A 25,527-nucleotide genomic window follows, 5' to 3' on the forward strand; every position below is an offset into this window, starting at 1 on the left:
GCTTGTTTGGACTCAAAGTGGTGTTTTGTGCATATTGGGAATCGGATAAGGTATGGTTTCAGTTTTTTCTATGTAATATATAATATTTTTGAACACTTAGACTAGTGGACTTTAGGATATGATTGAATTGATTGTTGGAAATTGTTGAATTTGATAATGTATGATGGTGTTGTTGATGTTGATGAATTATGGTGTTAAACTTAGTAGTTTTTGTTGATTGTTGAAATAGAGGTTGAAATTGATGATTTTGAGTGTTGATAATGGTTGTGAAGCTTATTGATATTAATAAATGTTGAAAATGGTGATATAATGCTTTGTGTGGATTAATTGTGAATTGGAGGAAGGTAAATGAGAATTTTTGGATGAAATTGGTGGAATTGCATGTGAATAGGTTGTGGAATAAATTGAAAGGTATATAGACATCATTTAGGTCCATTGGAACTGTTTTAGGTGTAGGATATTTGGTTTTGGTTGTGAATTTTGGAAGTTGAGAACCTTGTTAACTTTTGGTAAAAACCAGTTTTTGGTGAACTTTGACGGATCATAACTTGAGTCTCAGTCTTCAAAATTTGTTGAAATTTATCTTAATTAAGAGTTCATTTATAGATATTTAAATTGATATAAAGTTTAATGAAAATGGATTTTTGTAGAGGGAGTTATGACTGTTTAACGTTTGGTGCCAAAAACTGAACTCTGCAACTTTGAAATTTTTCTGAGTCTGGTGAGAGTTGCATACGCGACATGGTGCATGCGACGTGACCAACCCATTTAGGTTAGGCATTTTGCGTACACGAGGCATTGCATGTGTACGTGAGCTATTAAAAAATAAACCCTTTCGTACGCGAACTTTAACACGCGACGCGAGCAACCCATTCGGGTTAGACATCTTGCGTACGCGAGTAGGGAGTTGCGTACGCGAGGCAGGGGCTTGCACCCCTGTTTTGCTAAACATGATTTTTTCTGTTTTCAAAGGTTCTCCTACTTTCTAAAATTCCTTCAAAGGCTAATTAAGAGTATTGTCTAATATTTAGGCTCTAATATTACTAAAGATAAGTTAGTAAATTATTTTAGTGAATTTCTATGTGAATTTAGAAAACAGAGACTTAGGATTCTGGAGTACTGAGGGTGGATTAGTTGAGAGAAGTGATAGGGTACTGTAAAGACGACTAGTATGATAAAATTGTGGAGTTGTGAATTTGATGATGCTTTGTGATGAGTCTAGAACTTGGAGTGGACTGAGTACTGAAAATGATTTCTGAAAACCACTGATTGTTTTATACTAAGATTATTGAGACGCTATGCGCCTGGCAAGGACGGTAGGTTAATCACGCCTGTCGAGGTCGCGGCGGCGGCGTAAGGGTTGTGGTTAGTCCCGCTTACGTTGAGATGTGAGGTCCGTGGCAAGAGTATCCCGCTCGCATCCTTTCGGAATCACTAGAGTGTACAGGCACTATATTTTGGACCGTGTTCCGGGCACGATATCTCAGGGGTTCCCATTCTGAGACCGAAAGGTGACATCTCCATGGGGATGTGTCGGGTTGGCAATTGAACCAATAATGTGATATCACAGCCAAATAGGACAGGCATTCATCATGTGCGTCTTCTATCTGTTTGTTTACTTTGCCGACTTGAATTGCTTGCCTAATTGTATAACATGATTAATTGCTTCTTGAATTTCTTGATATATATGCTTTACTTTTATTGTTATTACTTGTGTTTTCTGCAGGGATTGAGAAGGTTCGAAAGGCGGTGGCGTTAGGATCGCATGGTAGTTAGGCTGGTAAAGGCTGTGGGATAACGGTGAACTAATAGTTAGAAATCCCTTAGGATAGTTATCTCGTTTCATAAAGGATTTAAAGTGATGGTTTTAATTTTAGTTATGCTTTAAGTTGAATCTTATGATTGATATGAAGCTCTAGGATTGCCTTTGGCGTCCCAGGGTCTTATATCTTACATTACTAGGCATTGTTACCATACTGAGAACCTCCGGTTCTCATTTCATACATTGTTGTTGTTTTTCAAATGCAGGTCACAACCCACCTCGGTGAGTTTGACCTCGGTGAGTTGCTTGATGGTGACAAAGCGGAGGACCTTTATCGTGTTTTGGAGTCTTTTGGTTATTCTAAATTATTCTCTCACTTTTGTATTTATATTTTTCCTAGAGGCTTGCTTTGAGAGAGATATTCTGTATATGCTGTTTTAACTTTCAAAATTCTGTATATCTGTATATACTAGTCGGCTTAAACTCTGTGGGTTGTGGCTAGTTTATTATGACTATTATACTCTCTTATATACTTATATCTTGTTATCTTGTATCTTTATCTTGTGCCTTAAGTTTGTAGCTTCAGGTGAGTATTTTGCGCTTTTGTAACTCCGTTTTTAAACTTATTTCTTCATCGAGCTTCTAGAATTATTAATTCCTTCTATATGTATTATGTATAAGCTTTAGAATTGTTGTAACCTTTTATTAACCTTTGCTTTACGACATGAGGTAAGGCTTAGGGTAAATTAGGGTGTTATATTTAGTGGTATCAGAGCGGTTCATCCTTGCGAGCTTGAAGGATGGACCGATTGTGCTTCATTGCATATTCTGTGTCATTTTTTTTCATGCTATTTGGGTTATCTACTTGATATATGTATAGCATGCTTGTTTATGAGTGTCTTTTGGGATAATTGAAGCACTAGGCTTTTGATATTGAGACTGATCACCTTGATATTGATTGTTTGGTGTGGACAGGACCCTGAATGGTGACTCACAAACAACGTCAGATACGTACTCAAAGAGATTGTGAGGATAATCAACCCCCTAATGACCATGCCGGGTTTATGGCCATGATGACTAACTTGGCTAACTCTATGCAAAGCGAACACTACTTCTGCGATTCAAGACGTGGAAAGGATAGGACGACCAGTTGGAATTGGGTACGGAGAAGGGACCGGGGCCAATTTGGATGGTGTCCCGATGGCACTAACCGCTTTCTTGAAAGTTGATCCCCCAATTTTCAAGGGAACAACAAATCATGCTGAAGCAGACGACTAGTTCAAAGCTGTGGAGTGTGCACTACAAACTCAACATGTCCTAAATAATCAGTTCGTGGAATATGCAGCTTATCAATTAGTGGGAGAAGCTCAGTATTGGTGGCAGGGAGAGTGTCAATTTCTGCAACTACAGAATATAGATATTCTGTGGGAGCTGTTTTGGACTGCTTTCTACAAGAAGTATTTTCCTGAATCAGTAAGAGAGGCCAGAGAGTTAGAGCTTATACAGCTGAAGCAAGGTTGAATATCTGTGGCCGAGTATACGAGTAAGTTTGAGAAGCTCTGTAGGTTCTCAAGGGTATGTCGAGGAGCCCCTGAGTCCTATGAGGGTTGGAAGTGCATAAGGTACCAAGGAGGTCTGAGTGAAAACATTATGAGTGCTGTGACTCCATTAGAGATTCGGAGATTCTCTGAATTTGTGAACAAGGCAAGAATTATTGAAGATTATGCCAAGGAGACGACTTTGGTGAGAGATGATCATGAAGGTACTAGTAGCAGAGGTCGTGGAAAGTATGTTCCATCAAGAGGCCAGAACTTCAAGAAGGGTAGACATGCCCCTCAGCGTTCCCAAGGTCAAGGGCATATTGGAGAGACTAACCACGACTAATATCACCAGGCGAGAGGAGGAGGTAAGCAGGCGTGGGATCAACAAGAGGAGCTAAAGTGTCCGAGATGTGGAAGATACCATTCGGAAGCGTCATGCATGGCTGGGTTCAGTGGATGTTACCGCTGCGGATTGTTAGGGCACATCTCTATACGTTGTCCTTATAGGAAAGACCAGGGTGCAGACTGGTCTCAGCGATGGGGTTAAGGATCTCCATTTTGAGGTAATGAATGATAATTGAGTTTTAATTACATTATAGGATGTTGTAACCCGACTCTCCTTACTAACCTATGATAGGGACAAGGATTTAGAACTAGGAATATCAAATTGAACGTTAGGCTTAGGACCAGAGTTTAGCTTAATTTTATTTTATGGAATGTTGCTAATAGGGCTGGCCAAACTTAGCATCAAAGGAACCAATGGGAGAAGATAGTTTTGGTGGATGCAGCCAAGCAATTCGGATTCTTAGTGACAACTAATTAGAGAGACGTAGCGGAAGGCATGAGGGAGCATTGACACAGTAGAGTTATAAAAGATGAAGTACCTTAACGACTTGAATTAGGTTGGCGATATTAAGTAGCTGAATACTTCGTGGAAGGAAGGACAGTTATAGCTGAGGGTTATATACTCTTGGCGGTGAATGCGACTCTGCGTGGATTACCGACGGTTGAACAAAGTGACTGTGAAGAACAAGTATCCGTTGCCGAGGATAGATGACTTAATGGATTAGTTGCAAGGAGCTAAAGTGTTTTTTTAAAAAAATATTGATTTAAGATCCGGTTACCATCAGATAAAGGTGAAGGAGGATGGCAATGGGAGACCTAATACGAGAAAAAGATTACCAAATAATGCGTATGACCCAATCTGTCTTTCTTTTGTAACCCGGGTTGAAGTACTTTATTTAGTGATCTTTCTTGATAATAAATTTGAATGTTTCCTAAATTAAACCCTTGCTTTCATGTATCCTCGCCTGAAACTCGTACCCTTTGACGTGAGCCTAAACTCGTTTCGAACCAATCAAGTGTGAGGGAGATTACTGTTGAGATAAACCATCAGCAGAGACATATTTTGATTCAATGTGCCTTATTATTTCTTCCAAGGATTCTTAATTTGGAATTTCTTTCTTGAGGTGCACTTTAATTCTCCTTCTTGTGCATTTTCTTATTTCCTACAACCTTGTCTGATCACAACAAAATGTATCTTTTCAATTTCTTGCGAATACTATTTGAAATTGTTTGTTTTCTTTTGAGCTTGGTATTCCTTCAGATAGTTTGAACTCATTTCGACATCACATGCAATTCTTAGACGCAACCTTTTATATATTAGTTCCTTAGGATACGAATTTTGAACACGAAGGACGAACTTGTGAGCGTGCGACATCACGAGGAGTTGTGAAGCTTTGTTTTTGCCAATGGTGTTATCTATAACTAAACTGACACACAAGGATGCCCCATTGGTATGGATGTCAAATTGTGGAGAAAATTTCTCAAGAACTTGAAAGAAAGATTAACTACAGAGTCAATGTTTGTGTTGCTGGAACCCCATGAACCAGTTGGGATCTACGATGACGCTTTGTTAGAAATCTTGGAGTGCGTTCTGATTTAACATTAGGAGGTAGTGGTTTATGCGTCACATCGATTGAGGTCGTACGAAGTGAATTCTTTGACTCTTGATCTGGAGCCTACTGCATTTGTGCTATGTTGACGATGTGGAGCGAGGAGGAAACTACCTCTATGGAAATGGATGAAACTACTAAAAGACTAGGATTTTGAGTTAAGCTACCACATAGAGATGTCCACATTTGATTTTGGTTTTTACGTGTATACTTTAGGATGATTGATATAACATTTGGTACCTGGTAAATTATTTAAGTGCAGAGGCAAGTAGAAAAGGAGAAAAATAAGTGGGCATGAATTTAGGCTTGAATTTTTATTGGGTTTGACTATGAGTGGCATTTGAGTTTAATTATAATAGGTGAAAATTCATTAGTTGTTTAGTATATCGAGTTGTAGTGTTGCATTTAAAGATGAATAACATAAGTAGGTATCCTAATTGTTGTTGAGGTCCTAGGTAATACAATTATTGAGATGGAGGATTTAAAGAGACGTTGAATTAGGCATAGAGATGATATAGGGCCCTAAGTTATGACTTAGTCTTAGGATGAGCGTAAACCCTATTTAGGTCCAGTTGAGAAAGTTTAGAAGTAAGCCTAGGTTTTGTAATCCGATAATGATGTATGACTTGATTGAATAATTGGATTAGTTAATTAATTAGTAGTTAAAAATCAAAGTAGTATAGCAGAAACTTAAGGAATATAATGTAACATGATAGTTGTGAATAGAGGTAGTAGAAGGGTGACTAGACGTATCTTACTTGAAGAGCTTAGTGAGTTAAGGTAAGTAAGAATTTCTAAGAAGCTAAGTTTAGTTGTGGCTGTACGATTAGAATGATTTGGGATAGGTTGTGGATACGAGGGTAGGTGAATGATTGGAATTTGGGTGGTAGGTGAGTGCAATTGTCGTGTTTGGAAGATAAGGATTGCGATAATTGATCATGATGATTTTAGGTTTAAATTGAAATAGAAAATGATTTATTTGAAAGGCAGATTTGGAACATATTGAGTTGAAATGCTGATGAGGTATTGAGGTTGAATTAAAGGAAGCTAAGAGTGAGAATGATGAATACAACATAGGCTTGAATCCGGTTAAAATAGGACGTTATAAATAAGAATGAAGGATGTAGATAGAAATTTGAGCTGACATGGAGGAATGTAAAGGTGAATGGTGAGAGATAGATTTAAGTTAAGGGAACATGTAATGGTGATGATAGGTGAACTAAATTTTGAAGGCAAAATTTCTTATTTGGTGGAGAGAATGTCAAAATCGTGATTAATTAACCGTTTAATTAAACTAAATTAAGTATCCAAAATAGGATCCAAAAAGTTTAGAATGTTAATTAGAAAATATAAGTATGATAATTGGATTCAGTAGATTTTTCTGAGTTGAAAAATGTAATTTTCTTCGAAAAATTGCGTAAAAATGCGTACCGGTAAATTAACCGGCAGTACCAGCTTAAGTCTGTCTGGTACTGTGCGAAAATAACAAAAACAATAGAAAAAGTTAGGAAATAAATTAAAGTTGAAAACCGGGCGCTAATTTTAAAGGTTTAGCCCAAAGTTAGGTCAAATAGGCCAAAAACGCTAACGAGTTAGACCGGATCCGAGTTGGGCCCAATCTCAACATATATAAAGCCATTTAAGTGCCATTTCAGCCACTTTTAACTCCAAGCAGCAGAAGCAACGTGAAATTGAGAGAAGAGAGGTAGGTTCCACAAAACACTATTCATCTTCAACTTTATTCAACCATAACTTGAGCTATGGTGCTTCGATTCGCGTGTCATTTACGGCTACGCGAAACTCTTGCCGAATCCGTCATTTCTAACTAGGTATTGTGGTAAGTCTCTCGCAAATATCTACCCAGGTTTTTGCCCTAAAAAAATTCAAAAATTTAGGTTTTGGTTTTGAGTGAGTTTTTGTGTTTTGATTGATTAGGTGGTATTTAAGATTGGGCTATTGGTGGTTTGTGCCCCAAACACCATCGAAAAAGGTAAAGAAATTCTTTGCCTTGTGAAATTGTGATTTTGGTAACTCTAGGTTGATTTGTAGTAATTGATATGATTTTAGTTGAGTTCTTGTAATTGATGGAGTTGATTTGGAGTTTTGAATGTGAGATTGGTGATTTGTTGGTGATTGAAATTAAAGCTTGTTTGGACTCAAAGTGGTATTTTGTGCATATCGGGAATCAGCCAAAGTATGATTTCGGTTTTCTCTATATAATATATAATATTTCTGGACACTTAGACTAGTGGGCTTTAGGATATGATTGAATTGATTGTTGGAAATTGTTGAATTTGATAATGTATGATGGTGTTGTTGATTTTGATGAATTATGGTGTTGAACTTAGAAGTTGTTGTTGATTGTTGAAATAGAGGTTGAAATTGATGATTTTGAGTGTCGATAATGGTTGCGAGGCTTATTGATATTAATAAATGTTGGAAATGGTGATATAATGCCTTGTGTAGATTAATTGTGAATTGGAGGAAGGTAAATGAGAATTTTGGGATAAAATTGGTGGAATTGCATGTCAATAGGTTGTGGAATAAATTGGAAGGTATATAGACATCATTTAGGTCCATTGGAACTGTTTTAGATGTAGGATATTTGGTTTTAGTTGTGAATTTTGGAAGTTGAGAACATTGTTAACTTTTGGTAAAAATAAGTTTTTTGTGAACTTTGACAGATCATAACTTGAGCATCAATCTTCAAAATTTGTTGAAATTTGTCTTAATTAAGAGTTCATTTAAAGATCTTTAAATTGATATAAAGTTTAATGAAAATAGTTTTTTGTAGAGGGAGTTATGATTGTTTAAAGTTTGGTGCCAAAAACTGAATTCTGCAACTTTGAAATTTTTCTGAGTCTGGTGAGAGTTGCGTACGCGAGGCACTTCATGCGTACGCGAGCTATTCAAAAATGAACCCTTGCGTATGCGAACTTTAACACGCAACGCGAGCAACCCATTCGGGTTGGACATCTCGCGTACGCGAGTAGGGGGTTGCGTGCGCGACCACCCCTTTTTCAATAGCATGCGTACGTGAGACCCTTGTTTTGCTGAAACATGATTTTTTTTCTGTTTTCAAAGGTTCTCCTACTTTCTAAAATTTCTTCAAAGGCTAATTAAGAGTATTGTCTAATATTTAGACTCTAATATTACTAAAGATAAGTTAGTGAATTATTTTAGTGAATTTCTATGTGAATTTAGAAAACGGAGACTTATGATTCTGGAGTATTGAGAGTGGATTAGTTGAGAGAAGTGATAGGGTACTGTAAAGACAACTGTTATGATGAACTTGTGGAGTTGTGGATTTGACGATGCTTTGAGACGAGTTTAAGACTCGGAGTGGACTAAGTACTGAAAATAATTTCTAAAAACTACAGATTGTTTTATACTGAGGTTATTGAGACGCTATGCACCTGGCAGGGACGATAGGTTAATCCCACCTGTCGAGGTCGTGGCGGCGGTGGAAGGGCTATGGCTAGTCCCGCTTACGTTGAGATGTGAGGTCCGTGGCAAGAGTATCCCACTCGCATCCTTTCGGAATCACTAGAGTATGCAGGCACTATATTTTGGACCGTGTTCTGGGCATGATATCTCGAAGGTTATCATTCTGAGACCGAAAGGCGACATCTCCATGGGGATGTGTCGGGTTGGCAGTTGAACCGACAATATAATATCACAGCCAAATAGGACAGGCATTCATCATGTGCATCTTCTATCTGTTTGTTTGCTTTGCCAACTTGAATTGATTGCTTAATTGTATAACATGATTAATTGCTTCTTGAATTTCTTGATATATATGCTTTACTTTCATTGTTATTACTACTGTTTTCTGCTGGGATCGAGAAGGTTCGAAAGGCGGTGGCGATGGGATCGCATGGCAGTTAGGCTGGTGAAGGTTGTGGGATAGCAGTGAACTGATAGTTAGAAATACCTTAGGATAGTTACCCCTTTTCATAAAGGATCTAAAGTTATGGTTTTAATTTTAGTTATGCTTTAAGTTGAATCTTATGATTGATATGAAGCTCTAGGATTGTCTCTGGCGTCCCGAGGTCTTATAACTTACATTACTGGGCACTGTTACCATATTGAGATCCTCCGGTTCTCATTCCATACTTTGTTGTTATTTTTTAGATGCAACTCGCAACCCACCTCGGTGAGTTGCTTGATGGTGATAGAGCAGAGGACCTTTATCATGTTTTGGAGTCTTTTGGTTATTTTGAATTATTCTCTCACTTTTGTATTTATATTTTTCCTAGAGACTTGCTTTGAGAGAGATATTCTGTATATACTATTTTAACTTTCAAAACTCTGTATGTCTATATATACTAATCGACTTAAACTCCACGGGCTGCGGCTAGTTTCTTATGATTATTATACTCTCTTATATACTTATATCTTGTTATCTTGTATCTTTAAGTGAGAAGTATGCTTTGTTCTTATCCTTTGTATTGTCTAAATCTAAGTAAATCACACTATTTGAAGTTGAATCTTTTTTGCTTGGACATAAAGACGTGATTGAAAGATTTAAAAAGAATAAACACACTTTCATCAATTAAATTTTACTCAAACTTCATCCTCAGCTCCATTTTCTCGAGGTTCTAGCAGAGGAGATTTTTGAAGAAGGAGAAGATGAATTAGTTTGGAAATGGAAGAGGCTTTAGATCTCAGAATTTTCAAGCTTCAAGAAATATTTGTCAAGTGTGTGAAAAGCAAGGCATTCAACATTACAGTCCTTTCATTGTTTTGGTCAAGAATATCAAGCTAGATCTGTTTCTTCAAGTGCAAGCAACCTGAACATAAATTACCTACCTCCTCATCCTTTTTCTTATCATAATCTTAGGGCTTATTTTACAACATCTTCAGATCTTTTTGAACAATCATGGTTACCAGAAACAGGTGCTTCCCATCACATTACACTAGATCAAGAAAACATGTTTAGCGCTTCAGAATTTAGTGAATTGATCATGTGATTTTAGGTAATAGTACATGTACAATAATTGCACACATTGGCCACACTTATCTTTCTCTAGATAACAATAAGACTTTTATTTTAAAGAATGTAATACATGCTCCTGATATGAATGAAAACTTTATTAGTGTCCAAAAATTCTGTGAAGATAATAACTGCTATTTCCGATTTCATGCTTACTCTTTTGCTTTGTAATGTCTCAGGACACTCAGAAAATACTCCTCCAAGGAGCATCTAAAAGTGGGGTTTATGCATTTGAAAGAGTTACTATTGCTTCACCATGTTCTTCTACTTCTAATTCCAAGTTTACTTTTCAAAATGAATGTAATAAACTAGGATCTGTTATATCTGTTCCTAAAGTTTGTACTAGTAATTCTTCTTTGACTATTTACAATATGAATACTAATAAATCAAATATTAGAGTATTTAATACAAAATGTTCATCTTTTTCTTTATGGTATGATCATTTGGGACATCTTTTACCTAAAACTTATTAAAACTGAGTTACAACATTGTAATATTCCTAATAATGATTCTGGAAATCATGCATTATGTGAACATTGCTACACGGAAAACATGCATGCACTCCCTTTTAAACTTGATTCTTACCAATTTCATGCACCTCTTAAAATGGTGCATATTGATGTGTGGGGCCTTCACCCAATCTATCTTACCATGATTTTCGATATTATGTGTCCTTTATTGATTCTTTTACTCGCTATACTTTCATTTTTTTTATTGAACACAAAATCTCAAGTCTCAACAGCATTCATACAATTTAAAACACAAACAGCCTATTTGGAATGCATCTGATTTGAAATCATAAATGAATTGAATTCTATTCCTTGTTTTGGAATAGAAAAAAACATGAAGTTGAATTCTGGTGAGAATTCCAATTCTCATTTTATCCCAATTTACAAATCAAACCTACTTTGGTCTGATTTCAAAATCAATTCTCACCTAAATCTCACTTAAACTGTATAATATCAAAAATACTCCTGTCCAAATTAGAGTGTTTGTTTCTTTTCATCACACTTCATCAATTCCATCCATGGAGTTCGAGCTGAAGCTTGTTGCCGCATCGACAATTGCTTCGTCTCCCTTCCTCTCCCTCTCATCCAAACTCTCCAATCCACGTGCTCCTCTCCTCTCCCTCACATACTCGCCCTCGAGCTTCGTTTTCCCACCCACCCTCCCAACCTCTGGTTCGTCGCTTGGCCTGGCGCCACTTCTTCTTCTCCCTCCGCCATCGAGGTAACTACTGCTGCCACCACCGTTCATATTATCACGTTTTTTTTTCTGTTAAATTCGATTCGTGTTCTAAACAATTCGGTTGCATAGGTTTCGAAACAATTTGTGGAGTGCACGCATTTCGTTGCCGTATCACGGTACTGTTCAGGTGAGATCTGCTTCCAATGTGGCTCATGCTTCTCTTGTTACGATAGAGCCTCACACCGAGGATGACTGGGAGGTTTTGGAACTCAATTCCGAACAAGCTGAGGCTGCTATCCTCAACCAGATTTTTGTGATTGTTGTTCATTCACTTCTCCAACATGGCATAGTTGAAGACTTGGATTAATTGAAACCTGTGAATATTAAGTCTTTTATTTATATATATATATATATATATATATATATATATAATATAAAAAGAAAAAGAAGCAAAGATGGTTAAATAGGCAGCTAGAATTAGTATGATTTCACAGGATGGCATAAATCTTAAACTAAGAGAGAGAAATGGTGATTTCGAGTTCAACATGGATCAATTAAACTCTAGAATTTAGGAAAGTTAAACTAATGTTTTTAGAAATTTGTAGCAATATTTTTAGATTTAAACTAATGTTCCACCTATCATGATTTCATAGGTAAGATGGATCTAATTGGTGAGGTTGTGTTAGACCAATTTTACTTATAAATGATTTATATAATTATATTATCTAATTTAATTGATAAATAAAATTATACTTAATATTTATTGAGCGGTAAAAATGTCTTAGAGAAATAATGTAATTTATTAACAAGTCATTCCAAACAATGGAATTCAATTCTAAATGGAATTCAATTCTATCTCATTAAATGAGTTAGTTGTTCCAAATTATGGAATTGAATTATATTTCTTTAGGAATTCATTTCTTGATAGAATTGAATTTTAATTCCATCATTTAAAGGTTTCTAAACAAGCTGAGAGACTTATACCGGCCTTAAGTTTAAAGCTATGCAATCAAACCATGACAAGGAGTATCTCTCTAACTCTTTCATAAACTATTTAGCTAGTAATGGTATTTTACATAGTTTTTCTTGTTCTTATATTCATCAGTCGAATGGACGAGTTGAACACAAACATAGACACGTTGTGAAAGTTGGTCTAGCTATGCTTGCTCGTGCATCAATCCATGTTACTCATTGGGATGATGCTTTCTTGTCTGTTACCAACTTAATCAATCGGTTACCTTCTTTAACTCTCTCTAATGAAACTTCTTTTGAGTTGTTGCAAAATCACTCTCTAGATTACTCATTTCTTTGTGTGTTTGGATTCCTTGTTTCCCTTATATGCGTCCATACGATACAAATAAATTAAATTTCAGATATGAAATAGCAGTGTTTTTAGGATATGAACCTAATTACAAAGGGTATAAATATCTCACAAAATAAAAAAAAATTATTATAACAAGACATGCCTAATAAAGGATTACCATGTGTTCATAATACGCAGTAGAAGAAAAGAAAGTAATTCTAAAAATTTATTTTGTGCTTAAAATGTATTCTAGTAATATAGGGCTTGTTTGGGTGAGCTATTAAGAAAATATCTTTTTTCGAGTTATCTTTTTTTTAAAGATCTTATGAAAAAGTAAAAGTAATTTTATGTTTGGGTATCTCATGCAAAAAGATCTTTTTATCTATCAATTGTTTGGATATAACAATATAAAAATACTTTTTTTGTTTAAACATCTTTTTTTTAAGGAAAAAAGATCTTTTCAAAAAAGATGTAAATTACAGCTTCTCAAAAAATATATTTTTTATTTTTCTAATGCATTTACTTTTACTATTAGAAATTTACCAAACGTACTAAAAAATAAAAAAGATATTTTTTTTATTAAGATAATAGCGCCCAAACAAGCACATAGATCAGATTCAAATACCTAAGTACGCTAGTAAAAATCATTTTCTCCTTCGATGGTACGAAGGCGCTATGCGTATCCACACCGAGACCAACCTTTGTTGTCAACTCTTTGGCCAATGGATATCGGATCTAAATTGAAAAACCTCTTTGCAACTTTTTGCACACCATAAAATTCTTCTTCAAGAATTAGGCTCACATACATTTATGTGTGTAGAATTAAAGGAATAAAATTCTTGTGTTGGTTATTGTGTCACCTCTACTCTTATCATGCATATATATAGTATGAGATTTGTTATTGATTTCAAATTTAAATCACAATTCAAATTTAAATCATATCTTATTTCACTTAATCTTATCTTATTTCAAATTGAAATCTTATTAATCATATCATATCATAATTCAATTGAAACAGAATTGATTAAGATCTCATCTAAACTTAAAATTCAAATTTAGAAATAGAATAACTAGTTATTCTTGATTCTTATTTAATATTCTCAATGATCATATTATTATCATATTCTTGGTGCTAGTAAAGAATATAATAATGTTCCATTTGAATTAATATAATTAATTATTTGATTAAATCAAAAATAATAATTAATATTTTTTTAGCAAAGGTTAGAATACTCGTCAGTGTGTGATCTCATAGGTTCAATACTAAGTGGATAGTAAATTAGTAATACTAAATTTACTAATTAAGGTTGGTGTCTAGCAACACTCCTTAACGACCCGATAGTATGAAGTAATATATTTTTACTAAGAACCTAAGAAGAACAAAGTATAATTCTTTCCATCTTTCCAGCTCTTGGTTAACCCTTAGAGTATGGTTTACTTATCAAAACTCTACCTTGTTAACATTATTATAATGAACTGTGAATGAACTAAGAAACTCTTTTCTTCATTCATTCAATTCTCTTGGCCAAGGTTTTATTCATTTCAGTCATTATAATCATAGAGCTCAAACTCTTTACCGAGAGTTGACAAATTTCTTATTGATTAATAATTAATTCTACAAGTATTTAAATCATACCTAATATTCATTCAACTAGCACCCTAGAGTATTAGGTGTCAGAAATCAAAGTATAATAAATACATGAGAAAAGGACAAATAGGTCTTTAATCTTTTCAAAACCTAGACATATCGATCCCTCATATTCACTTGGGTCTGTCAGACCCAACGGAAAAATCAAATGTGACTTCTGTTGTACTGACCTGGTTAATATGGATGCACACGAGAGAGGGTTTTAAAATGGAACAAATTAGACCTAGGGATCCATGTGTCCAGATTTTGAAGAGATCAGGGACTTAAATGCATTTTTAAATTTTCAGGGACTTAAATGTCTGCAAACCAAAAAGTCAGGGATCGACTTGTCCTTTTTTCTAAATACATTGTTAATTACTATGAAAATCACAGGTTAAAGAAAATTTTATTACTATGTTCATCTTGAAAATATCCTATTGACAAATATGCAGTAATTATAACTATTTGGAATTCTCAAAGTGAGTCAGTTCGATGGTCATATCTCTATATGCACCATCTATATATATAATTTAATAAATAAGATCTATTAATCTTCATTCAATGAAGACCATTATATATATTGATCTTTCTGGATTATTAATGTCATTTTTAATAATCTTATGTCCAAGAACAATTTAATAAATCTCATTTATCAAACTTAATATCAATTATATTGTTGTGCAATCTCTTAACACATATAAGACATCTCCAAATTCTAATATTCTTAAGTTTCGATTTATGTCATTTTTATATCTCATATGGGTAAAACTGATTTAGTGAGAACTTTGTTAATTTAGCAACGTTTCTAAAATGTAGTCCAAATATTTAACAAAATATTAATGATCCTCAGTTGAATCAAATTTCTTGTTTCTTAAATATGATGGAGTAAATAGAGTATTAGTATTTGTGTATAATGAAAGAATCTCATTCTCTACTCAATAAAAATATAAATTAGATATTCTCTTAAAGATTTTACATTAAATCTCTTATAATAAAAATACTCAATATTTTTATTATTGGTCAAAAAATCCTTAAGTGCAATTTTAATTCTTATACTCAATATTCATATTGAGTTTTTCTTAAGATATCACAAACCTTAATCATATTAAAGCCATTTATAAATTGTTTGCAACAAAATAAATCTCTAAAACGCTTGCAAGAAGAAATCTAGCAAAAACTGCAAGATTCTGAATTTTTAAAAATTAAATTATTAGTTAATTGAGATTTATTGTATTTAATTATGATTCTTTATTTTCAGAAAATTATCTTATGAAAATGTAATTAAAGCCAAGTTATGAGGTTTTGAGTTTTAAATCAATTAGAACTCATATAAATTTCATAGTAATTGGGTATTTTCTTATTTATAATTTAAAAATTTAGTAATTAGAAAATAATGAATATTTTATATGCTTTAAATTAAATATATTGGTTTTGAATCTTATTTTATAAATAAAAAAATTTAATTTGATTATTTCTAATTTTTGAATTAGAGTACTCAATTGAAAATAATTTGTAAGTTGAAGAATAATTAGCATTTTCAAAGCTAATTATATTGGGTTAAATTTAGTTTTCAATTACTATTCTACCGTTTTATTTTATTAAAATTCCTATACTACACAATGTAACACCTCGTTACCCTAAACCTTACCTCTAGCCATAAAGCAAAAGATAACAAAGTGCCACGATAGTTCTAAAGCTTATAATATATAATATATGTCCAAGAATTTATATAACTAGAAGCCCGATGAAGGAATAAAGCTCAAAGTCGCATAAAACGGAATTACGGACGCGAAGCGTTCACACCGGATAACTCAACGTGTAAGCACTAACAGAACGAAACATAATATATATAAAACCTTGTTGATAGCTCTAGGATACACAAGATAATAATTAAAGTAAATATATAATATATATATACAAAAAGATGACTAGTCACAGCCTGCAGAGTTTAGGCCGGCTAGTCAAACTGAATACAACAGAGTTTTGAAGTTTTAAAACAGTAACAACCTATCTCTCAAAGTTTTCAGAAATAAAGCCTCTAAGACAACAAAGTTATAAAAATACAAAGGATGAGAGAGTAACTACATCGAACATATTAACCTACAAAAAGTGATAAAAGATCCTCCACTCCGTTACCATCTTGCAACTCACCGAGGTGGGTTACGACCTGCATCTGAAAAACAACAACATATGGTACGAGAACCGGAGGTTCTTAGTATGGTAACAATGCCTAATATGTAAGATGTAAGGTTTTGGGACGCCAAAGGCAATCCTAGAACTTCACATTACAGATATTCAAGCATAACAAAATAAATAAATTAAATCATAAGTTATAAATAGGGTTATCTAAATTTAGGAGATTTCTAACTAATACTAATCACACCACTGTATCCCACAATCTTCGCCAACCTAACCTCCGTGCGATCCCCATCGCCACCGCCTACCTAACCTCCTCAGCACCAGACAATCACAGATAATGCAAGCTAGTAAAACACAAGTAATATACATATATAGTAGGTAATTCAACTAGCATTTAAGCATATTATTCAAATAGGCATAACTCAAGTAATCAAAGCAAGCAAGCATGTAAAAAATGCATATGATGAATGTATGTCCTATTGGCTGTGATATCACATATCGGTTATAGTGCCAACCCAACACATCCTTTCGAATGTAGCCTTTCTGCCATGCCAGGGATATAGGCCCTCCACACTCATGTAGCAGAAAATCTGTCATGCCAGGGATATAGGCCCTGCACACTCATGCAGCAGAGAGGGTTATCAATCATCACCATATTCTCGTCTCAAACTTTTCTCAGCTCTCAAGACTCAACATTCCAGGGATATAGAGCCTGGCACACTCTTGCAGCAGAGAAATCTGCCACGCCAGGGATATAGGCCCTGCACACTCATGCAACAGAAAAACCTACCACGCCAGGGATATAGGCCTTGCACACTCTTCCAAACACCATCAAGTTAACATTCCAAGGATATAGTGCCCGGCACACTTTTGCAACAGAGAAATCTATCACGCCAAGGATATAGGCCCTGCACTCTCTTTCAATAACCAACAAGTTTAGCATTCTCAGTCATCATCATTCATCACCAAAATCTCAAAGCCATCGCCAATATAGTACTCCGCCTTCTCACTCACAACTTCAGAAACTTAAGTCTCCGTCTTCTAACTCATACAGAAAATTACCAATTTAATTCACTAACCCAACTCTATTAATCTTAAGGCCTAATTACTAGTTAGCAATCTTAAACAATAGATAAAGAGGTTTGGAAAGCTAGAGAACCCTTGAAAAGTGAAGAAAAAACTATTTTTCAGCAAAACAGGGGCTGTGCGTATGCACACCCCTGCCATGCATATGCATAGGGTTAAAAAAGTACGTCCGTGTATGCATACAATACGTCCGTGTATTCATACAAGAAAATTGGACCATCCCATGTACGCATACATATGCCGCGTACGCAGGAGTATTGGACAGAAGCCACCATCTGCGTATGAGGCATGGGTCCGTGTACGCATGTATATCAGAATCCAGAAAAACTTAAGTTGCAGAAATTTCAGTTTTAGACCCCAAACTTTAAGCATTCATAACTTCCTCTACAAAGCTACATTTTTTTCAAACTTTATATCGTTTTAAATCTTTTGAAATCATCTTTAATTTAAGACAAAAATCATTCTATTTCAATGCCTGAGGCTCAAGTTATGATCCACCAAAGTTCGTCAAAAACAAGGTCTTACCAAATTTAACAAAATTCTCTAGTTTCCAAAATTTCAAATCCAAACCAAAACAAATACACCCAAAACCAACACAAAGCCTCATTCTAACATTTCTCAACCATCTCCCATTATTCACTAATAAAACCATTTAACCCTCACTAACTTACTTAGATTTTTATCAACCTCCTCACTTCCTCAACTCAATCAAAATCAAAGCTCACCATCACCACCAATTATTAACAACACCAAACACAATATTCCATACTTATTATCATCATTAACATTCATAATCAAACATAAACAATCACCATCCCAGTCCATCAAAATAATCACAAACATCAATAATCATTAAATATCATCAACACCAATAATCCCCAATAATCACCATCGCCCACAAAAATCAATAACCACCAACAATTAACATCAATCCATCATCATATTAGAATCCATCACAATCATACCTCAACATATATATTTTTTTCAATCTCCATCATCATGCATATACCACAAACATAGTTCAAACAACCACATATCCAATTCAATCCTATCCTATGGTTTACTAGCCTAAGTTTCTCGAAACATTACATATTACATAAAGAAAATCAAAACTATACATTGGCCGATTCTCACGCAACTTAAAACACCAAACTCAAACTCAAAGCTCCATAATCATCAAACTCACTCCAACAAATACCAAACTTCAACCTAACATCATACAACATACCAACATCCAACCTAGGGTCCACAAAAATAACTAAATACAAGCGTTTAGTGAGATCTTACCTTACCCGACGAGATTAGAGGCAAAACCTAACAACAGTCTAATGCTAGATCACCCCTAAACAAACAAAATCCAAAATCTACTCAAAAATCAAACGAAAAAATACAAAATTATTAGGGCTAAAAACTGGAGCTTGAGTTTTAAAATCTTACTAGAGAAACTTTGTTAGAAATGATGGGCTCAGCGAGATCTTCGCGTGACTGTAAACGGCTCGTCAATCGGAGCTCTGTAGCTCAAGATATGGCCAAAAGAAGGAGGAGATGAATAGTAATAATGTCTTCTTCTCCTCTTTTCTCATCTACCCGAGCTCTTTCTCTCTTTTTCTATTAAAATGAGCTGAAATCTCATTAATAGAGCATATATATGTTGGGCCTTGGGTCCGGTTTGGGCTCGGTCCAACCCGTTAGCGTTTTTAGTCCATTTGGCCCACTTTGGGCCAAAACCTTTAAGATTAGCGCCCGATTTTAGATTCTAAATTATTTTTGTCCTTTCAAAACAATAAATTGAATTTTCAAAATCTTTTTTTTTTCTCAATACGCGGTACCGGTCAGACTAGAGCCAGTACTGCCGACTTAAGTGCCAATACGCATTTTTACAAAAAAAAATCTGTAAAAGATACATTTTTCACTCAGAAAAATTTATTGAATTCAAATTTTACCTTTTTATTTTTAAAATATTATTTCTATATTTTCGAACCTGTTTCAGGCAGTTAAAATTATTATTTTATTATAGCGGTTATTTCGATTATTACACCCAAAACCCTAATTTTTTCTTAACCTAACCCTAATCCTTCATAACAGCCACCATCCTTCTCCCTCACCCCTTACACCCATGAAGGAAAAACAAAGAAAAGGAAAAAAGAAAGAGAGAGAATTAGAGAATGGGAGAAGGAAGAAGATAGGAAGGGGAAAGGGAGGTCGGCGCCAGCTTGGTGCTATCGCCGCCATCGCCAACGTTGATGCCGTCGCGAAAGCTTCCCATCGCCATTGTTGAGAAAGTGCACTGAGAGAGGGAGCCCAAGGAGAGAAAAGAGAGAGGGAGGCCGTCGTCGCCACAAGGAGCTGCTAGTTGTGCTGTCGTCGCCATTCCGTCGCAGAGCCCGCATCATCGTCACCGTCAAAGGAATCACCACCGTCGCATTCTGCCTTCTGTTCGTCGCTGCCTGCGCCTCTGTTGAGCTTTATCACCGTCAGATTCGTCTCTGCTGCTACTGCTGCCATGGCCGCAACCCATCCAGCTGCTACCATGGTTGCTGCTGCCGTGCATGGTCACTGAAAGTGGCGTTGACGCCACCAGAGTTAGCCGCTGGAGCTGCGGCTGCTTCGTTCTTAGTTCCTTCTTGTGTAGTAAGTTTTTTTGCTCCGAAAATTTTTTTAGTCATTGTTCCGTTATATGTTGCTGAGATTTTTGTGGCGTTATTGCCATAGAGTTAAGTTCTGGTTATTGCATGTCGCAATTGAAGCTACCGCTGTTACTGCGGAAGTAAAATGGAGCTGTGGTTGCAGCTGCCACTGCTGCGGGCCAGGAGAAGAATGGTTTTATCGCGTAGTTAAGTCGCGATCGAGGTAGGATTTTTCTTGAAACATATTTTATATTACGAAATTGTTATAAACAGATATTGATACGAAAAATATATTTTTTTGGTGATTATGTGAGTCTTATGGATTGAACTGAGTTGCTTTCGATGAATGTAATTGTTTTCCTGATTGTTTTATTGATTGTTTGAGAAGGCTAGGTATTCTGATTTGTTGTTGACTTTGTTGAATTGTTTTTCTTGATTTATTGGCAATAATTTGATATTGGAATTGATTTGGTATTGAAAATGATTTGATATCGGAATTGGTTTGATATTGAAAATAATTTTGATATGGGAAATGATTTGATATTTGAAAATAGTTTGGTATTGGAAATGGTTGAGAAGGGTTTGAAAGATGTTTGGAGGAAGGCCATGAAGGATGGTAAAGTTCTAGTTTTAGAGGAGATACTGCAGAAATTTTTATAAGTATTTGAGTAAAATTGAATAATAAGAAAAATGGAAGGCGGTGCTAAATTCATAAAAATGAGGGGCTTTGTTTTGAAACTTTATTTGGTTAATTTTGATTAAGGAATTATGCTTCAAAAATTTTTTAGTGAATTTAAAGTATTTGAACTTGATTCGTTAAACAAAAATGAATTTTTTTTTATTAGTTCAAATTAAAGAATTATATTTTTCGGAGTGTTACTGAAATTTTAAGTAATAAGAGTTAATTGAAGATTTATTTTATTTGACTATGAATTATTAAAGAAAAGAATTTTGTTTTGTGATGTTTTAAAGAAGTTGAAGTATTCGAAGTTGATTTAGCGAAATAGAATGATTTCCAAGTCTTTTGAGAATGTTTTAAACTTAAGAACGAAATTGAAATTAGTATTGGGAATTTAATTAACTAAAAAATGAGCTTATTTGAATGATTCAAATTAAAGAGTTATGGTTTAATGATTTTAATGAATTTAAAGTAAGGAGATTGGTTATTCAAGGTTAAATAAAAATGAGTTCTATGATTTTGTTAATTTAAAAAATTGGTTTATGATTTAACTCATTTAATTTTGAGAGAATGGTTGAAGACCTTGGAAATACTTTAAATTGAAACGTAGGATTATGGAAGTTTGGCTCGTTAGCCTATAAAGTGATTATGATTAATGATAAATGTGATGATAAAGAATTATGAATTTGATTTCGATTATGATTATGAATTGAATTTAATTATGATTATTGATTACCTACCTGGATAGATGCAAGGATTATGACTTAGTCCTATTTACTTTGGGTTGAAGTTTGAGACACCTGGGTAGACGCAAGAGTTGTAGTTTGCCCAACTTGCTTTGAGTTGAGATTTTAAATACTTGTCTGGATAGATGCAAGGTTGAAGCGTTGTCCCACGTGCTCTGGGATGTGGTGAGAGACACCTGCTTGGGTAGACGCAAGGGTTGATATTCGCCCTACTTGCTCCAGATTGAGATTTTAAATACATGTCTGGGTAGATGTAAGGTTGAGGCGCTGTCCAACTTGCTCCCAGATGTGGTGAGAGGCACCTGCCTAGGTAGATGTAAGGGTTGTGGTTCGTCCCACTTGCTCCGGGATGAAGTGAAAAGCACTTGCCTGGGTAGATGCAAAGGTTGAGGCATTGTCCCACTTGCTCCGGGTTGCAGTGTGAAGCACCTGCATGGGTAGACGCAAGGATTGCGGTCAGTCCTACTTGATCCTTGAATCCTTTATTTATAACAAAGAGCCTTTTGAGTTGACAACTCTAAGTGATCCGTTTTCAAGGCAACTCTTGATAGTGGGCGTTCGATAGATAATCCCGGGCCAATTGGCCCAAGTTACCGAGTGATAAGGCACCCATCGAATCTACTTACCCGAGCCACTCCTTGATACGTTCTCACTACAAGCATATAGTTAAAGATTTTAAGTTTTCGGCTATCGATGTTCAGAGCCTCTTTGGACTTCTAAATGCTCTGTCTCAAGGGAACTCTTGATGGTGGATTTTTGATCGATAATCCCGGACCAGTTTGTCCAAGTTACCGGGTGATGAAGCACCCCTTGAATCTGATCGCCTAAGTTCTATTCTTGGACAATCACACCAAAAACACATAATTTGGGCTCTTTAACCATTGATGGTCAGAGCTTTGCAACCTTTGATCTTTATTTTGATTTTTTTCTTTGCTGTTTTTTTTTCTCTCTCTCTTTTTTTTTTTTCAATTCAAGTTCAAGGATTCTTTTCTTTTGGTCAGAAATCTCATAATACCTCTCTAAGCCTCATGCTCATAAGGAATCATCCTTTCTTTTCATACAAGATCATCAACCATTTTAGCTCAATTCATGATCATCACACTTAATGCACCATCACTTATCATCAGATGACTTATATTTGTCAAATTCAATTTTTCTCCATCTAAGCAATTCTTTCTCATATGATTAGAGTACTTAAGAGGACTTCACAAGTAGTAAATTTAGTAAGCACGAAGAAAACATGAAAATAGAGAAACACAATAAAAAGCACATAGAAGAGTTGAAAGCTGGAAGCTTAAAGGAAACGATACCACCTTAATAATCATTGTTGCCTTCATCTTCTCTAAGACTATGTAGAGCATAGCCTCTGATACTAAACTTAGAATGGTTGCTTGTTCTCAAGCAACAAAGAAGAAAATAGTGGTGATGAAAATATGGATAAACATGCTGATCAAGTAAAGGTAATCAAGTAATGCAGAGGCTTATTCAAATAAAATAAACAAAATAAAAAAACAGAATGAAATGAAAGCTAGAACAAAGGAAAATAACTAGGTGAAGTATGGCAACACCAAACTTTGTGTGAGAACACCAAACTTAGTGTGACACAATCAATGTGAAACTAGGCCAAGTACCCAGTGAAGTGTAAATGTCCTATGGGTGTAGCGCACCAAATTTAATCCATGAAACACATACACAACCTTAAACGAAATAAAAAGAAGAATGAAAAGAGAATACCAAACATTGAGTTGCCTCCCAGCAAGTGCTTTTTTAACGTCATTAGCTTGACAGTTGTTCCTTGCATTGCTAAGGTGGAGGGTGATCATAATGCTTCAACTCTTCCTATCTCACTTTGAATCTCCTCCCTGTGTCTTCATGTAATAGCTCAATATGCTCAAGAGATAGAACTTCGTTCACTATATATGGCAATAATAGATGGTGAGATAACATCACTTTCTCCCCTGGTGAGAAATCTACAGTAGAAATTTTCTTTTTCTTCCACTCTTTATGCACCTTTTTCTTGGGAGCTTCCTCCTTATTTGATGCACACTCAACACCAAACTTAAGTTTGATGTCAGGGGGTTTGTTGATTGTAAAGGAAGGCTTTGGTTGCAAGCTCTTGTTAGTTTCAATTGAGTTTTCAATTTGTTGCGCCTTCTTTTTCTCTTTTTTTCTTTCCAAGCATGAAAAAGGAGTTCTTGAAAGTGATTTATTAGGTGTTTCCCTCAAGTTTGGATCCTTGACTTTGACCTTCTTGCAATCTTCTTGATCACTTGAGTGATGCATGGTCTTGACAATATGGAAAATTAAATGTTCATCATGCACCCTTAGCATTAGTTCACCCTTTTCAACATCAATAAGGGCTCTCCCAGTGGCTAAAAGAGGTCTTCGTAAAATGATGGAGGCATTCTCACCTTTCTTCATGTCAAGAATAACAAAATCTACTGGGAGGAAGAATTTTCCCACATTACTTATGATATTTTCAACTATCCTATGTGCAAGCTTCATTGATTTGTCTGCCAATTGTAGAGCTATTTTTGTGGGCTTCAATTCTTGAATTTGTAGCCTCTTCATCATAGATAAGGGCATCAAATTAATACTTGCCCCCAAATCACATAATGCTCTTTCAAATGTGGTGTTGTCAATAATACAGGAAATTTGAAAACTCCTTGGATATTTCTTCTCTGTTGACAAGTTCCTTTGAATAATTGCACTAGATTCTTTGGTCATCACCACTGTTTAGCCTTCCTTCAAGGATCTTTTTTTGGACAACAATTCCTTCATGAATTTAGCATATAAAGACATTTGTTCAAGTGCTTCTATAAAAGGAATTCTGATATGCAGTATCTTGAATATCTCCAAAAATTTGGAGTATTGCTTTTTCTTGTTTTTTCCCTGGAGCCTTTGAGAATACAGAATTCTTGGCTTGTACTCTTGCACTTGGACCTTCTCTCTCGATATAACTTTTGAAGCTTGAATTATATGTTCTTGAGAGGTGGGGATCACGTGCTCCTCTAGGGGATTAGCTTCCTCTTGGGCTTCTTCTCTCACCACCTTTTCACTTCTCAAATAAATAGTCTTGCACTCTTTCCTGGGATTTAGAATTGTATCACTGGGAAATATTTGAGTGGGTTTAGCTAATTGTTGAGTAATTTGACCTACTTGCACCTCCAAATTTCTAATTGAAGTACCTTGATTTTTGAAGTTGGCTCTTGTTTTCTCCATGAATGAGAATGTGACTTGGGAGAGTTTCTCCACTGCAAGTTCAAGATTGGTAAGCCTTTGAGAATCTTGAGATGGTTGGGTGGGGTGGTTATTGTTGGTGAGGGTTGAAGGTATTATGTTAGGAGTGGAAGTGGTTTTGTGGATGGTTGTTGTTGAAGTTATTGGACCTCTGACCTTGATTTTTACCCAAAATTTGGATGATTTCTCCATCCAGGATTATAGATCTTAGAGAAAGGGTCATTATGAGGTGGCCTTGGAGTATTATCTATGTAATGTACTTGCTTCAGGGAAGAATGCCCATACTCCAAACCTTCACTTTTGGTAGTCTACTACTCATGCCATATGAATTCTCTTGGGTACTCACTGTTGAAACTTGCATGCCTCCTAATTATTGAGTAAATGCATTAATTTATTATGACATAACTTTATTCTGAGCCAAACAGAGTGTCCAAGGTATCTAATTCCATAACTCCTTTTCTCATTGATCTTTCGGAAGAATAGAGGTACTGATTGTTGACCACCATTTCAATCAACTCCAGTGTTGCATCAGTGGTCTTCTTCATATGCAGAGATCCTCCAGCTGAATTATCCAATGAAACTCATGAGGTTGGGGTGATCCATCATAGAATATCTGAAGTTGGACCCAGTCAGCAAAC

General features: G+C 35.3%; 1 protein-coding gene across 1 annotated transcript; it reads left to right on the top strand.

Moving 5' to 3' along the window:
* Positions 1 to 11,134: 11,134 nt before the first annotated feature.
* Positions 11,135 to 12,081, top strand: LOC140176501 (uncharacterized). Its single transcript, XM_072208038.1, has 2 exons — positions 11,135 to 11,484; positions 11,572 to 12,081. The coding sequence occupies exons 1-2, from the start codon at positions 11,282 to 11,284 to the stop codon at positions 11,807 to 11,809; spliced, it is 441 nt and encodes a 146-aa protein (XP_072064139.1). The 5' UTR covers positions 11,135 to 11,281; the 3' UTR covers positions 11,810 to 12,081.
* The last annotated feature ends 13,446 nt before the right edge of the window (positions 12,082 to 25,527 follow it).

Source organism: Arachis hypogaea, chromosome 11 (assembly GCF_003086295.3).
Source record: "Arachis hypogaea cultivar Tifrunner chromosome 11, arahy.Tifrunner.gnm2.J5K5, whole genome shotgun sequence".
Classification (NCBI taxonomy): domain Eukaryota; kingdom Viridiplantae; phylum Streptophyta; class Magnoliopsida; order Fabales; family Fabaceae; genus Arachis; species Arachis hypogaea.